This window comes from Geotrypetes seraphini, chromosome 10, assembly GCF_902459505.1.
Source record: "Geotrypetes seraphini chromosome 10, aGeoSer1.1, whole genome shotgun sequence".
Taxonomy (NCBI): Eukaryota; Metazoa; Chordata; class Amphibia; order Gymnophiona; family Dermophiidae; genus Geotrypetes; species Geotrypetes seraphini.
The window spans coordinates 54,139,194-54,156,905 of record NC_047093.1 but is presented as its reverse complement, the minus strand read 5'-3'; the positions used below and the strand labels follow the sequence as shown (position 1 = coordinate 54,156,905).

Here is a 17,712-nt window from a genome sequence, read left to right as displayed (position 1 = left end):
CTGTAGCCCTTTTCTGCCGTCATCTTCTATGTTTCTATTACTCTGTAGACTTAAAGTAATTCAGATTTCACTTATAAAACAATCCAGTACAGGGATTTGAAAAGTATTTACCTCTCTCCTGATTTAACTTATTATTGCATATATGTCACACTGTAATGTTAGACAAAGGGAACCTAAGTAAGCATGTAACACAGTTTTAAAAATTATTATTTATTTAAGAGACAAATTGTCCACGCTTCTAAACTTAACTGGTTGTACCACCTTTCACAGCAATAATTATAACCAAATGTTTCCTATAATTTGATGTGTCTTTCAAGTTTCAAGTTTATTGGGATTTGTTATCTACGCAATATCATATATTTCAATGCGTATAACAATTGTTTTTTAAAATAACAATTAAAAAATTGGGGAGGACAAAACATTACTATTGAATCTTAGCCTACTCTTCTTTGCAGAATTTGTTTAAATCGGACATATTTGTAGGTTTTCATACATGAACTGTTTATTTCAGGTCCTGTCAGAGCATCTTATGGCTTCAAGTTAGGACTTTGACTAGGGCAATCAAAATTTTAATTTGGTTTCTCCTCATCCCTTTACATGTAAACTTGCTTTTGTGTTTTGAATCATTGTCTTGCTTTATAACCCAATTATGCTTCAGCTCACAGAATATCTGGTACAATGCAGAATTCATGGTTCCTTCAATAATGGCAAATTTTCCAAGTCCTGAGCAGTGCATCCCCTCAACATCACACTACCACCACATTTGACTGTTGGTATGCTGCTCTTACTGTGGAATGCTATATTTGCTTTATTCCAGTCATACTCCTTGTCCAAAGAGTTCCACTTTTGACTCATCTATCCATAGAATGTCTCAAAATGCTTGGGAATTTCAAGTGTGTTTTTGTAAATGTAATATGAGCATTGATATTACTCTTGGATAGCGATGGTTCCTACCTTGCTACTCATCTTTGAATCTTATTTTTTCCAAGTCTCTTTCTTATTGTGCCATCATTAACAGCGACCTATAGCTCTTTAGATGTTCTGGGATGTTTTGTGATTTCCGTAAACTGTGATCTATATAGAGAAGGAATTGAAATTATTTGTTTTATGCTGTACTTTCATTTCAAGAGGTTATTTGTAGGAGTAAAATAAAATTATTCTATAATTCTGTTGGGCTCTGTTTCAGGTAATTTCTGCAAGATATGATATTTAGTTTAGGCTCAATCATATCTACCTTTTGCAGCAGTATTTTCCTCCAAACCTCTTCCTCTTTTCCAGGAATCACCAGCGCTGAGAAACAGTCATCAAGACCCAGTGTCACCAAATAGAGACTGTGGGAAGGAGAACCAGGAGGGTACAGAGAGGTAAAGTGACTTCCAGCTATGGCTGTCCAGTTAAATGTCCTTGAACAATTCAGCCATGCTTTTTCTTTTCTTCTTTTAATTAATTAGCGCTCTTGTCATTCAAATCCCAGTATTTTAATTCTGTTAGGAGTAATTATGGTGTTTGTGAGGAATGTGTTAGGAGACATGGTCACACAGGCTATGCCATGACCCTGATGTAAGACTCAGAAACAGGTTTGTGATTTCCAAGATTTCTGGGTCTTCCATCATATCCTGTGCAGTTAGAGCACAGATTCATGTCTATTCTGCCCACAGACTAAGCTGGAGAAGATTTTCTTTCCTTGTTCTGAATTTGCCTGGAACTTAAATCTGACTTGCGGAGTATTTATGACAGATCCTTTTTTGCTTGTTTCTGGGAAAGTCGTGGACTTTCTGATCAAAGAGAGGAAAGAGTATAATGCCGACAGGAAATGTTTTGGTCATTTTCAGATGGCAACATTCTCCTGATGCTTTGGAGCAGGGAGACAGTGAGGAAGGCACAGATGAACTATCCCTCATTGAGCACACCGAGATCATGGCCAGACTGACCCTCAAACAGGAGGTGAGTGAATGTAGGAGCTGCTAAGTTGGCCTTTGTTGGGGTTTTCATATCTACTATCAGTATGCTTATGGATTGTTCACAGGCATATGAGCAGCAAATCCTGACTGCTTGAGTTCTGTGGATTTTTAGCAGATTTTGAGACCTAAACTTCCCTATTTTCAGCCAAACGTTGGAGCCTAAGCTGAAAATTCACCTAAATTTAGGAGCCTAGAATGACCATAATAATGTTAAATACCACAATTATCAAAAATTAAGAGGAAAAGACTTCAGAGGCCAACAAACACTATGGGGTCCTTTTATTAAGGTGTGCTAACCGATTTAGTGATGCTAAGATGCCCATAGGCTATAATGGATACCTTAGCATTTAGTGCACACTAATCTTTAGCGCATGGTAAATCGGTTAGCACACCTTAATAAAAGGACCCTTATGCCTTTTGTGTCTTTCTTATGGTTTAATTTTTAGACATTTGTCAGAAACCGCCAATATTACTTTATTGAACTATAAATATGTTTTGCTTTTTTCTTAATTATTCTTCTCCAGAGGAAGGCTACTAAAATGGTGTGTAGTCTCCATCATAAGGTGTATGGGGACAGACTTAAAGATCTTAATATGTATACTTTGGTCGTTTAAATACCTACATGGCGTAAATGCACATGAGTCAAGTCTCTTTCATTTGAAAGGAAGCTCTGGAATGAGAGGGCATAGGATAAAGTCCAGGAGATCGGCTCAGGAGGTGATAGGCTCAGAAGTAATCTAAGGAAATACTCATTTTTACAGAAAAGGTGGTGGAGGTGTGGAACAGTCTCCCGGAGGATGTAGTGGTAACAGAGACTGTCTGAAGGCATCAGGTAGGTATGTGGGATCTCTTAGAGAGAGGAAGTGATAATGATTACTGCGGATGGGCAAACTAGATAAGCCATTTGGCCTTCATCTGCCATCATGTTCTATGTTTCTTAAGAGGTGGTATAGACGGAGACCATGTCTGAATTACAGAAAAGGTGGTAGATGTGTGGAACAGTCTCCCGGTAGAGGTGATGGAGATAGAGACTGTCTGATTTCAAGAAAGCCTGGGATAGTCACATGGGATCTCTTAGAGAAAGGAAGAGATAATGGTTACTGCAGATGGGCAGACTGAATGGACCATTTGGCTTTTATCTGCCATCATGTTTCTCTGTTTCTATGTAAAAAAGCTGAATTCAAAAAATAGTACTGCAATGTGGCTTCAAAATAATATGACTTCAAAATGATATTCATTTAACATGTAGCTAAAAGAACTTATCTGTGACTGTGTCATACTTGATGGAGGCCATCCACTTCCATAATAGCTTTCTCAGGGGCTATGTGCTTCAAAGTAGTTTCTTAATCCAAACGTGTATCATAATGCACTACACACGATGGCTCTTAATTTCAAAGCATATGGATGTCTCAAAATGTCCAAATGGACATCCATGTGCTTGAAATGCCCAAATTCCAATTTTGAAAAGACAGGAAAGAGAGGTCCAACACTGCAGTATGTCCAGATAGCAAGGGGGCGTGGTTTGGGTGAGACTAGGGAGGGCCCAAAATCAGGACATCCAAGCCTAAAAAAAAGGACAAATTCTTAAGGGCTAGATGCACAAAACACAGTCGTTAAGACCGTGTGAGTTGCTGTTGGCCGACTTTTTTGGCTGACTCTGGAACAGTGATTGATGTTCCAACAAGTTTGTATGCAAATGATTTGCCCAAAGGTTTGCTGCAATCCCATCCAGTCAGTCACTGTGAAGAGCGACTTTGACACATTCACAGAGCTGGTTAGGGAAGCCTGAACAGCTGAGTGGCAGAGGAAGCCTGAGGTAGATAGGCCGCTGTCCAGGCCTACCTCGGTAATGAGACCTCGGTAATGAGACTATATACTTGCTTCAATAAGTATATATTTATTTATCCAATCAATAACAGCTTACAGGAATAAACCATTTAGTATATAGTGTAACAGAAGGTGATACAGAAGGTGACCTCTAGGCCTAGAGGTCCTCTGATGTCTGCTCTGACCTTTCCTTCCTAAAGGCCTGGTTTTTATACATTTCTTAGTGGCCAACACCACGTTGGTTTACATCACATGATACATCCTTATTGGCTATTTACTTATGCATTACTGCCTAACTACATTCATTTATTGGCTATTCTTATCTACGTCATGTTATATGCTTTACTCTGTTTTCCGTAAAGCCTACCTTTTCCCCGAAATGCCTGTTTCCCCACCATATTAGTACTTCCGAGCACAAGCCCCCCCTCCCAACTTTAAACATCTCCGATACTTTCTATTAGGTGATTTTTCTTATGAATTCTTCCTTCTGAGAATTCTGTCTTCTGACCACGGTCTGTTTATCTCTTTATGATATCTGGCTGGGTGGGCCTTGGTGTAAAACCACAGCTAGCCCACAACCTCAGGACCTGTTGCTTTTTCTCTAGTTTTATTCCTACAGTAGCTAATTGAACTCATAAAACAGCGTATTTCTCCATCTTTGCATGTTCTTCAGTTAATGGTGAAATATCTTTCCATAGTTAATCTACTGTTTCTATCATCTGCAGAGATAGATAAGGTAGATGTCAGTTGCAGGGGGTGAGAGCAGATTTTCTGTAAAGAGCAAAGTGTCCTTTTCCCATCCCCCTTCACCTGTCCAATGCCAGGACTTATCTTGGGATGTATCTCACTTCACCTGGCTAATGCCAGGACTTTATCGGGATCAGAGCCTCCATGCTGTATTCTCTCTCATCCCCTCTTCAAAGCCCCTCCAGGTGGCTTTGACCCCTGTTCATTCGGTGAGGAGTTAGTTTGTATCAGAAACTGTTCATTATGGGCCCAGGGCTATGTGCTAGGAATCACTCACGGAAAAGGAAAGAGACAAGTACCCACCCTTGCTATGCTATCGAGGACAGAGCAGTATAACATGTCGTAGTGTACTTATTGCTTATAATACTAGGCTAAGCAGTCAATGATTCAGATTTTTGTGTAAAGCAGAAATCATGTAAGCATTTGAATGCTGCATTAAAATTTATACCTGCCGGGCTGTGATAGAAACATCAGCATAACTTACTGATGTAGTGGGGATAGGTGGTGACTCGTGGGAGGGGAAATCAGCTGCTGGTGTTTCATAGGGAGGTACCTTAAAAATCAGCCAAGTCAAGATTATCAAAACTGTTGTGTATGGGTCTGTGTAGGGGTCTCTATTTCAACATTTGGGATAGTTCGGGCAACCAGGTATCTGCAGGGGTTCATAATTTAACCTGATACATTTTAATATATTCTCTCTTTATGGCTTCATCCTGTTATGAGCATACTACATCCAAAAGGGATGGCGGGATAAATTAACAAGTTAGATTATTTCCATGCTCTTCCAAAACAGCTGGGATCGGTGCAGACTCGGCTGGGTCCAGACGCCAGGGGTGAAAGTCCAGGTAACCACATCAAATCTTACGTCATCATCCTTCAGCTGGGCTCATCACTTCTTCTTCACTGCAGTTCTCCTCAGCTTAGCAGCAAGAAAGGGAATGGAAAGAATCCAACTGGAGGGGAAAATAACTAGGGAGCTATTGTGGGAGTCAAAACAGGATGAAAATGCATAAAGTCACAATCAAGAAAAGCACATGAACTTGCAATAGGGCTGTTAGAAATAATTATGAACACATGAAAATATATATATATACTAGTACTGCATGAGTCCATAAAAGAGTTAAAGTGCAAATTAATAAGTCCATAATTAAAGCTGTAAAAGTTCAAGGTCATAAAGGTCATCCCGTCTTTGGTAGCAACAGTCAGGAAGTCTTTGCTGGTAAGTCTAGGCACTTATTCAGTTTCTTCTCCGATAGCAAGATCCTTCCGTTGGGGCTCATCCGTCATCGGGGTTTCATACGGCCGAACATCTTTCTTCCAGCGATGATATTTCAAATAGCATTAGTCCATAATTATGCAAATAAGTCCTTAATAGACATTAAAAGGATGTAAACACGGATTCTCATGTAGCATACAGCTTCCTCTGATAGGCAATTGTCTTCGTGTAGTGATCCATAATTAATAAGGCAAAAATATCTGTACTGTATATATCATTTAACTTGTTTCCAACAATACCTGAGCAATATTACTAACAGGATAAGTACAGCGTTAAAAGATGACATACAAAAGAAAACAAAAACTTATCTGCTTTAATTCAAATAGACTAAGGTCTAATATATGTAATGGCTGAATTATATTTGTCAGCCTAAGGGAATTATAGTTACAATGGCATATGATGTTCAAAAGACAGGAGTAATATGCTAAACATAAATATGAATTAGCAAAGAGTCAAACCCAAGCAAAAGGATGGCTAAGATATAGCCTTAAACATATTAACACATAGGTTATATTGAAACATACTAAAATAAAGAGGATAAACCCTAAAAATTAAAATAAAATAGGATTTATGGGAGAAATGTCCTTCCCATGGGATTCTATCAAATCATGGGTTCAATTTTGTTTCTTTCACTAATATTCTGAATGTCAATCAGCAAAAAGACCTAAACTACAGTATTTTGAATTCCAATCAATAGGACTGGATATTTCCTTCAGCAACTTATTAGAAAAGTTCTTAAACAACAGTTAGAACCATTTTTTTTTTTTTATAAAGCCAAACGCTAATTGCATTGTGTTAAACCAAAAAGTATTTCTGCGTGTATCAGAGAATATGTAAGAAAAAGAAGAAGTAACATTTCTTTTACAAGTTCCAAGAAAAGGCAGAGAGAGAAAAACTGCTAGAAGTTTGTTTTTTTTTTTCCCTAAACTGTTATGATAAGTAAAGGAACAATAATTTCCCTTTTATATTGCTGTTAACCGTGCAATGGGTTAACAGTACAGTACATGAAGAAAGCAGAAGTTACTTTCGCTTCGGTGTGTTAGCACGACATTAATTAATATTACCATTTGGGATAGAAGCGGATCATAAGAACCCTATGCAATATGTTCCAGCTATTGTAGAGACATGAGTAATGAAAAAACAAAGAGAAAATAGCAACTGATAATTTCAAGTTAAAGAAATAGAGCACTACATTTCCCAGTGTCCTTAAACATAGACACATCAACCAGGAAGTAGCTCGGTATGTCTGTGTAACGGAAAAAAAAAGAAGAAGAAGCATAACTCATTTCTTAAACTTTGATCACAGACAAAGAATAAGGTTTGAAATCGTTGTGGTAAGTAGTAAAAAAATAAATCTTCTTTCATTATATTGGTAATTATAGTGAGCGCTCATAAATAGAAATCCACTCGAATTTCCATAAACACTGAAGTTGACATATGATACAATACAACAGATAATGACTCATAGTAACATAAAAGACTGTAACGCTGAAAAATAGACAGACATTTTTTATTTCCTTTTTTTTCCTATTTAGAGTACTCGCATTAGGTATTCTCTTCAAGTGCACTGTAGTTTTTCCTAACTCTAGAAAACAAATGATCGTTAGTAATGGGAAAAAGTGAGGTGATGGGAAAAGCCCATAATAAAAATCCCAGACCTAGAAAGACAAAGGGTGCGTTTATTTTTATATTGTCAGTTATACTTAATGCCTGTCAGTTATTTGGTTAGACATAAACCCTTGTCACGAATCCTTCCTATTTACGTACACTATTTTTATATATTCCCTTCATTGCCAATACTGTTTGTATTTATATATAAAAACAATAGTGATCCAAATCATTTCTGTAATTTTGTTCTTCTCTTTCTCAAAAACAATCCTTTATAATCCAGCAAACTTATATGAAATAAATAATTGTTTAATGAAAGCTTATGGTAACATTGAAACGCAGTTAAAATATATACTTCCTCTTTCAGTCTCATTCACTCTCATCCCCCTCACCCCCCCAATTTTTTTTTTTTTTTTTCGGTCGTGACCACAAAAGAACAGGAAACAAAAAACCCACGAGAGCAATGCTTTCGCTGTCTCACAAAGCGCCATATGTTACACAGGTCAGTACACAAGCGACAGCTAGCATAAACGGAAGAATAAAGGAAGCCTGTAGACAGCATGACAAGCTGAAAATATTACAGTAAAACACAGACTCAGAGCTACGCTAAGGCTAGAAGACCCCTCTTGTTAGTAGCAAAGAAATAAACCCATAAAAACAGAACTAATATGCCAAAACCCATACAAAATAGTGGCCACACATGATAATACTACATCATAAGGGGCTAGGTAACACAAAGCACAATACAGAGAAGAGGTGTATACTTTCGGCTCAACAATGGTAGGAAATATGGGGGCAAAAGGAGGAACAGGATTGTCTAAGCAACCGCTTAACAGAAGATCCAACGGGAACAGACAAGAGAAAGAGAAGCTAGGGCCAGGGGCACAAGACAAATAACTCTGGCTAGCACTGGCAGCCAGAGAAGTATAAGACAAGGGGATTCCTAAGGTCAGCAAGAGCAGGGGGCGAAATCAGACATAGCGGGCTCCGAGACAAAAACACTACTTAAGCACAATTTCCTGGAAAGTGGGGGAAGGTGGGGAACGGGGTGCATTGCTGTTGAATAGTTTCACAGATAGCATCTAATGCCTGAGAGATAGTGGCCCACGGGACAGGGGAATAACGACCAGAATGTTTTGTAAGAGTGCGATCTGCCTGCCATTGCACTTGGTGTGCAACGGAAGGTGGAAAGATAGGACTAGGGTTAAGAGTATTTGCTGCGGAGAGCAAAGGGGCAGTGAACAGTGGCAGAGAGCGATACAAACAGGAGGACTGAGACGCTAGCAGCAAAAGCGGAGAAGCAGGAGAAGAAGAGGGTGGGAGACTGCAGGAGCAGGCAACATGGGAGAAATAAACAATATATCCAACTACAAAGTGTACAAACTAATGAGTCTAAAAATAAAACTAATAAGAATACTTACAAAATTATGCAATGTGATCGCAGAAGAGCAGGTACCTGTGTAGCAATAACTCAGATATGGCCAGAGACCACAGAAACAGCATAACCACCAGTCAAAGCTGGGTCAACAGTCACACCATAACAGTGATAGTTTGATATAGCAGAGGAAATGTCAGGCGTGGCCCAAGACCACAAGAAATAAAGAAAAGAATTTAACCAGCAAACGAATCAGTGTCTGTACCAAAAAAGAAAATTAAGGAGTGTAAAAAGAAGGCATATAAAACGGAAGTGTTAGTGGGTGACAACACATATATACATCAACTACGCCCTGAACTAGAGGCTGACTACACAACCCGCCAACCATTCTGACTCCTATCCTATGCTGACTCCTATCCTAACCTATGGACTGACTACCACCCACATATATACACATATCCTAATTCTTAAACAATTCCTAAACTATGGACTGACTACCACCCACCAGTCAAAAGCATATATACACATATCCTAATTCTTAAACAATTCCTAAACTATGGACTGGCTACCACCCACCAGTTAAAACCATATATACACATATCCTAATTCTTAAACAATTCCTAAACTATGGACTGGCTACCACCCACCAGTTAAAACCATATATACACATATCTGTATATTCGGACTCATAAACTATCAATTATAAACCATAAATTTTGGACCATAGACTGACTATCCAACCTGCCAGTCTATACAGGACCCGTAGGACAGCTAGGGATGGTAGCCCGGTCCCAGGCGAATAGACATGAAATCCTGCACCAGGGTCCGGGATAGTCCAAAGCTGACGCCACAGGGCCTGTGTAACGACAAACAAACAGGATTAGTAAGAACAGAGAAAGCAGTGTTTAAGACAGACCACATTCCATTGCTGGCTTTAAACTAGAAAAAGAAAGAAAAAACCGCATAAAAGGGGAAGTAAAATAACACAGCAAATCTGCAAGAAAATAAGGAAGTTTAGGTAGAGACACTGCATAAGTACAAGCAGGCAACCCAGAAACACACTTTTGGCCAAAAGTAATGGAGAGGCAATCTGACAAGCAGAGTATAGGCCTTCAATCCAGTGAGGTCTCTAAAGGGGCGTGTCCCCTTTTTCAACGTCGGGGTCCACCACTGAGGTAGATAGGCCGCTGTCCAGGCCTACCTCGGTAATGAGACCTCGGTAATGAGACTATATACTTGCTTCAATAAGTATATATTTATTTATCCAATCAATAACAGCTTACAGGAATAAACCATTTAGTATATAGTGTAACAGAAGGTGATACAGAAGGTGACCTCTAGGCCTAGAGGTCCTCTGATGTCTGCTCTGACCTTTCCTTCCTAAAGGCCTGGTTTTTATACATTTCTTAGTGGCCAACACCACGTTGGTTTACATCACATGATACATCCTTATTGGCTATTTACTTATGCATTACTGCCTAACTACATTCATTTATTGGCTATTCTTATCTACGTCATGTTATATGCTTTACTCTGTTTTCCGTAAAGCCTACCTTTTCCCCGAAATGCCTGTTTCCCCACCATATTAGTACTTCCGAGCACAAGCCCCCCCTCCCAACTTTAAACATCTCCGATACTTTCTATTAGGTGATTTTTCTTATGAATTCTTCCTTCTGAGAATTCTGTCTTCTGACCACGGTCTGTTTATCTCTTTATGATATCTGGCTGGGTGGGCCTTGGTGTAAAACCACAGCTAGCCCACAACCTCAGGACCTGTTGCTTTTTCTCTAGTTTTATTCCTACAGTAGCTAATTGAACTCATAAAACAGCGTATTTCTCCATCTTTGCATGTTCTTCAGTTAATGGTGAAATATCTTTCCATAGTTAATCTACTGTTTCTATCATCTGCAGAGATAGATAAGGTAGATGTCAGTTGCAGGGGGTGAGAGCAGATTTTCTGTAAAGAGCAAAGTGTCCTTTTCCCATCCCCCTTCACCTGTCCAATGCCAGGACTTATCTTGGGATGTATCTCACTTCACCTGGCTAATGCCAGGACTTTATCGGGATCAGAGCCTCCATGCTGTATTCTCTCTCAAGCCCTAAAGCAGACTATTACCACTCATTGTTGGAGCGCTTCTTTTTTTTTTTAATGACACAGATGTGTACCCACACAATATATTCCCCATAAAAAAAACCCTAAAAAAGCCTCTCCTCCCTCAATCATCCTCCACCGACGAACGACTCCAATATAAAAAAAAAATCAGCAGGAGGGATACCTACTCCCAGGAACCTCCCATGCACTGACCACCCCCAAACCAACCTCTCCTTCCCCAAAAATCAGCAGGATGATTGCCTGCTTTCTTCTGCCACCGTTGACTAACCCCCCTATACTGACCCCACCCCCACCCCACTATGTCCTCTTCAACCAACTCCTCCCCTTCCTTAAAAATAAAAAATTGGCAGGAGAGATGCCCACTCTTTTCTGCCACCTGATACCCTGCGCCCCCCATCCTCCCCCATAGATGAAAGCAGGAGGGATGCCATCTCAATAACAGACTATGGACTTTTTCTCCAGGAACTTGTCCAAACCTTTCTTAAAACCAGCTATGCTATATGCCCTTACCACATCCTCTGGTAACGCGTTCCACAGCTTAACTATTCTCTGAGTGAAAAAAATTTCCTCCTTTTGGTTTTAAGAGCACTTCCCTGTAACTTCATTGAGTGTCCCATAGTCTTTGTAATTTTTGACTGAGTGAAAAATCGATCCATTTGTATCTGTTCTACTCCACTTAGGATTTTGTAGACTTCAATCATATCTCCCCTCAGCCGTCTCTTTTCCAAGCTGAAGAGCCCTAACTGTTTTAGTCTTTCCTCATACGAGAGGAGTTCCATCCCCTTTACCAACTTGGTCGCTCTTCTTTGAACCTTTTCTAGCGCCACTATATCTTTCTTGAGATAAGGAGTCCAGAATTGAATGCAATACTCCAAATGAGGTCGCACCATGGAGCAATACAAGGGCATCATAACATTCTTAGTCTTGTTAACCATCCCTTTTTTAATAATTCCCAGCATCCTGTTTGCTTTTTGGCCCCTGCCGCACACTGGATGGAAGGTTTCATCGTATTGTCTACAGTGATACCCAGATCCTTTTCTTCGGTTAACCAAGGTGGACCCTAGCATCCAGTAACTGTGATTCAGGTTATTCTTCCCAATCGAGTTGCCTTCCCAGTCAACTTATTTTTGGCTTGTTTCTTTTCTTTTATAATTAACTTACTTTTCTTTGTTTCTTTTTCTTTTTAAAAAATAAAACTATATATACCATCAGATCCTTCTCCTCCACCACTAAGAAGCATATCTCCAGAAGGATTACCTTTATCAGACAGATGGGGAAAGCTTTTCCTGTTAAACTGGAGTCAGACATTGATCTGAGAGCAGAACTCCTGAGGTGTTAGATTTTGATGAACCTCCTAAAGAGCTTCTGATATTGCCTTTTCACACTCTACTGAAGGAAGCTATGTTTAAGAACTGGGAGACTCCTCTCACCCTTCCCATAGCTCCAAGAAAATTTGACTCTTTGTACAGAATACAATCGTGTTCAAACTTTGATGAGCCACAATTGCAGCACCATTCTATGCTGCCTGATCCCACCTCCCCTGGTTAGCTTTTTAGCTTGCTTACGAAATTGAGGAATTGTGAACCGACGTTTGTCAGGAAGGCACATGCATTCAGTCTCAAAGCTTCTTAAGAAGTTTAAAGTGACAGTACACTTTTAGCACTGTCCATAACGGGCTCCGTGGATGACGTCACCCACATGTGAGAATATCTACCTGCAGTCCCTGGATAACACCTGTTACAATAAGTGACTGTGTTTTCTGTTCCTGGAGGGCTCACAGTTACAAAATAGAAAAGTTAAAGTGGGATTTGAACCTAATCCCTTGGTTTAAAGTCCACTGGACTAACCACTAGGCTACTACTCTGCTTTGCAGAGACATCTGTATGGCCATTCTTCTAAGAGTGTTGCCAGACAGATAGCCTTGTCTTTGCTTTTTTGCTGTTCCATATTGTAAAATAGTTCATGTTGGACTTCCACAGAACATTGATGTCCATCTTGTGTATTTTCAAACAGGAAATCCCGGGGGAAATCCCGATGTATTTCTTGTTGGAAATGAACATCTGTTCGGACATTGTAAGATAGACATCTCTATTCTGACTTGAATGTTCTTTTGAAAATGCTCTTCTGTTAGTGGTGCAATAATGTTTTCATGTGCTCATCCTGGTCACACTTTGGCTTAATTTTAAATGAATGTCATTTTGAAGTCATATCATTTTTTTGAAGCCACATTGCAAAACTATATTTTAAATGTAGCTCTCTTGTATATAGAAGAATAATTAAGAAAAAAATATATATATATATAATTAGGGTTGTACCAAATAGCATATTTTAATATTAAGCCAAATATGAATAATGGGCAATATATCAGAGATCAAATGTTTTATTTCAGTAGGATTTAGTACAACTGAGCCCCGGATTATTCATATTGAAATTAAATCACTATTCAGCCAAATGCAAATAATGTATTCAGGACATTATTTGGGGCTAAATTGAATCGAACGCTAATATTTGGTACAGGCTATAATTTATAGGTCAGTAAAGTATAAGAGATTTTTGGCCAATGACTGAAAATTGAGCTTTGAGAAAGACGCAAAAGGCTACTTGTCTGTTGGCCTCTGAGGTCTCTCCTCTTAATTTTTGATAATTGTAGTAGTTAATGTTATAATTGTCATTTATATCTTGCTCTATTTGAGTTTGTGTCTGGTTGAAAATGTTTTGAATCCAGTAACATTAGTTTTTTCATGTTTAAATTTATGCCTGTCATTTAAGTGCAAAGTGCTTGAAATCAGTGCTAAGTTTCTAGCTGTTCTTCCCCATCCTAAATCTTTCCTTGTGGTCAACCCACTTTTAGGCTTCTAAATTTAAGAGCCTAATGAATCTAGGAGCATAAAGGAGTCTAACTCAAAATTGGGAGCCAAACCCCTTAAATATCAGCTTTTTATGTACAGTAATAGTTTCTGTACTAAACTTATATTTGGGCCAGTTGTCAGTGAAAGTCTGTCTGGTACTCTATGCCCTACCTTTTTAACCTGTATAGATACAGCTAGTATTTGAACAGAAGTTACCTATATTTAGTTCCAGCTGGCTAAAATCCACTGAGTCATGTATATTGTCTTTTGGGATGCATTCCCTACTGTTTACCAGTGGTATAAAGCAGAAACCCTGAACAAGGAGTAGTCATGGATATCTGCTAATATCCCAGCTGAACCTGAAAGTAGATTTCAGTGCTGAGGATGACTCACCATGCTTAGAAATGTTGTTACCAAGCTGTTGTTTATCCTGCAGGGAGAGGATGGGCCAGATGTGCGAGGTGGATCTGGGGACATCCTCTTAGTGCATGCAACAGAGACAGACAGGAAAGGTAAGTGTGTTGGGAAGACTTGATGTGTTGCTACACTCCTCATGGAGAGCAGGGTAGAAATGGGCTACAGTTATCTCTCTGAGGAAAAGATAGAAGGCAGATAGAAGTTTTATCTATTCTTTAGCAATATTTAATGGCCTCCTCTAAAGTAGAAAAAACAAAAGGAATTGACCCCAAAATATCCACAAAGAAGAAAATCCAGAGAAAACCCAAAAAAACTCTGTGGAGTGACGATGTTCCTAAATGGACTTTATTTGAAAGGGTCAAAGTTCCAAAGGTACACTGAAATCATCCACGTAAAATAATTTCATCCACATAAAAATAAATCATCCACATAAGAGCCTTAAAGGACCTAGTCCGCTAGGGATACAGGACCCAATACTGTCCGTGTTTCGACAAAGTCTTCTTCAGGGGTCCCTGGGGGTCCTATAAATGTGAGTACGTGGGAAACAATTGTATGGTGAGCCAGAAGTGAAACACTGCTTGCATTTGCAATGTTAAAAAAAAGCAGTGTTTCACTTCCGGAACAGAAAATAATCCAAGGGAGCTAGGTCAGGATTGTAGGGTTGACGATTCAGCTGCTGAAACCCACATTCTTGGATGGCAGCCTATGATTGTCATGACATGTGCACCAGTGCATTGTCGTGAAGAAGCAGCACACCTGCTGTGAGTTTTCCTCATCTCTTCTCCTTGGTTGACTCCTGCAAAGCGATCATTGTGTTGGCATAACTCCCCAGATATGGTTGTCTTGTGTGACATGAACTCCAGAAGCAAAAGTCTTTCATCATCCCAGAAGACAGTTGCCATGACTTTGCCTGCAGATTTTTCTGTCTTGAACTTTTTTGGGGTGGGAGATGACTTGGAGTTCCACTGCATTGACTCTAATTTGGACTCAGGATCTCTGTGATAGACTCAAGTCTCATCTCCAGTCACCAAATGATGAAAAAAATTCACTTGGTCTTCAAGGAGCATCTCTAAGTTCTCCTGACAGCACTGGAGACTCGTGGCCTTCTGACATGGCATCAGCATTCTTGAAACCCATCTTGCACTAACCTTGGACATACCTAACTTTTCATGAATTATTTTCATAACTGTACCTGCTGAGATGTCCATTTCTTCAGTTATTTGGGAAATCTTAATTTGTCTATCTGACAAAATTAAATCATCAACCTTCTTTCACATTTCTATGGAAGTTGCTTCCATAGGCCGCCCAGTGTGAGGGTCATCTTCAATGGATTCTCTAATCCACTTAAACTGCTTGCTCTAAAATTTTACTTTGTAGGATGATGGGGCAAACACACCGTAAGCTGCAGTCATGCATTCAGGAATCTTCTTTGGCTTTTTCCCTTCTTTTGTGAGAAATTTTATCACTGAACAGTACTCCAAATCTAGCAGTTTCTTACTTGATTCACAAGAGGACTTTCTCTTGGAATGTTAGACTCGCACTGAGCTGCAACTGTGCATGAGTAACCTTGAGACATGTCACAACATGCACAGACTTGTTTCATCATGCTGCTTTCTTTCATACTCAGATAGATAAATTATTTAATGCCCATCGTATGTATTGTATGGTTTGCACAAGTGCACAATGTAGTAGGTAAACAAATCTTCCCCTAGTGTGCATTTCTTGGCATCATTCCATAGTAAATACTGACTTGAGATTTATTTTATTTATGTGGATTTGGCTCAAGCTATTTGTCATTAATAGGTTAAGGTGGTTACTTTTAGTTACAATAAATAACATTTATAAATGTCCTCTTCCCCAAACAGGATGATCCACTTTAAATTTTTCCATGAAAAGGCTTCCGACCCACTGACTCCTATTCCACGCTGTTACTCTAAGCCTATGAACATTCCTACTTATTTATCTCCCTCCTTATAAAACCCTGCTTAACCTCCCTCTATGCTATCTATATAATTTTTCAGTCCTTTCTCCTTTGCTGTAGCTCGCTGACTTTCCTCATCTACTTTTCCTGTAAACCCCCTCGAACTGAAAGGCTTTTGTGGTATATAAATAAAGATTTATGTTATGTTATAAGATTCAGGTATTCTGATACTATTGCACTTGCACGCAACATGCACACATAAGTATACGTACTAATAGGCGTAATAGAGAAGCTCTGTACATATGTTACAGACAGTTTGTCCATGTGCTTTCAGAGGCCTCTCTCCTCCTATATACATAACTGTGTAAATCCAGACAAGCAACATACTGTGCAGGTACATATATATCTGTGTGTGAAACATTTGCACATATAACCTACATGTACAGTAGTCTTGTGTTGCTATATTCTTTTAGAATTGCTCTGTGTTGAGTTGTTTAAATCTGATGATGTTTTGTCCTGTTGATAACATTCTTTATGCTTTCTTTTCCCTTTAGATCTGGTGTTATACTGTGAAGCCTTTTTGACAACTTACAGAACATTTATTTCACCAGAAGAACTTATCCAGAAATTGCAGTATAGATATCCTTTATGGCAGACTAACTCTCTGCTCCTCAGCCCAGGATGAGCAGACTATCCCCTCTGTCCCTCTGGCTGAGATGAGCACTGTAACCCCTTGAATCGCAACCAAATGAAATATTATATATAAAATTACAAAATGTGTATTCCTTGTACAAAAGGATTGATGTTGGGCAACTTGTAACTTTTTATATTGTAAATTTGTGCAATTAATAATATCATTATATTGGGCATTAGATGAGAGTGAATATATTTTGCCTATTTATAGATGAGCTAAGTAGACTTAGTTTGTGCTCAAATTCTGCATTCTCTGTTAATTCCTGAACCTTCATTCCGCATGCTTTCTGGATGTGTCACGAAACATCCAGACCGGCATAGACATGGCTTTAAACTGAAGACAAGGGAAAAGCCGATAGTCGATCTGACATCGACACATCGGACTAGAGTATCAAACAAAGATACTGAACAGGGAAAAGGCGATAGAGGGCTCGAGACTGAGTGGATATTTTTTGGAAAAAAAAACAAAGACGCAATGCAGGGGCCTAAGGAACTAATGAAACTAAAGAGCGGGAAAAGGAGGAAACAGCCGGAGCCAGAGGGACATCCAAAAATGGGGAAGCAGACTGAGGACGAGATAGACACTCCAAAGGAGGGAAATGAGGACGAAACAGACACACCACAGGAGGAGGATGAACGGAACGAGGTTCAGGGACTGGCAGCCCATGAGGAGGTCGGCAGGAGCACCAAACCACGAGGAAAACCAACAGAGAAGGTAAACAACCAGGACTTAAATTGCCTATACACTAATGCTAGGAGCCTAAGAATCAAAATGGGAGAGCTAGAGATTACAGCCAGTAAGGAGGACCTAGACATAATTGGAATCACAGAAACATGGTGGTCCGAAGACAACAAATGGGATGTGGTCCTACCAGGGTACAAACTCTATAGGAGGGACAGGACACACAAGAAAGGTGGAGAAATA

General features: G+C 39.4%; 1 protein-coding gene across 4 annotated transcripts in view; it reads left to right on the top strand.

Annotated features, from left to right (window-relative positions):
- Positions 1 to 17,712, top strand: part of RAPGEF1 (Rap guanine nucleotide exchange factor 1) — a 247,919-nt gene that overhangs the window by 190,847 nt on the left and 39,360 nt on the right. For all 4 annotated transcript variants that reach the window (XM_033960223.1, XM_033960222.1, XM_033960225.1 and 1 more), the window contains 4 exons: positions 1,279 to 1,364; positions 1,833 to 1,944; positions 14,193 to 14,268; positions 16,649 to 16,733. In XM_033960223.1, coding sequence (XP_033816114.1) covers positions 1,279 to 1,364; positions 1,833 to 1,944; positions 14,193 to 14,268; positions 16,649 to 16,733 — 359 coding nt within the window. The remainder of the gene's footprint in view (positions 1 to 1,278; positions 1,365 to 1,832; positions 1,945 to 14,192; positions 14,269 to 16,648; positions 16,734 to 17,712) is intronic.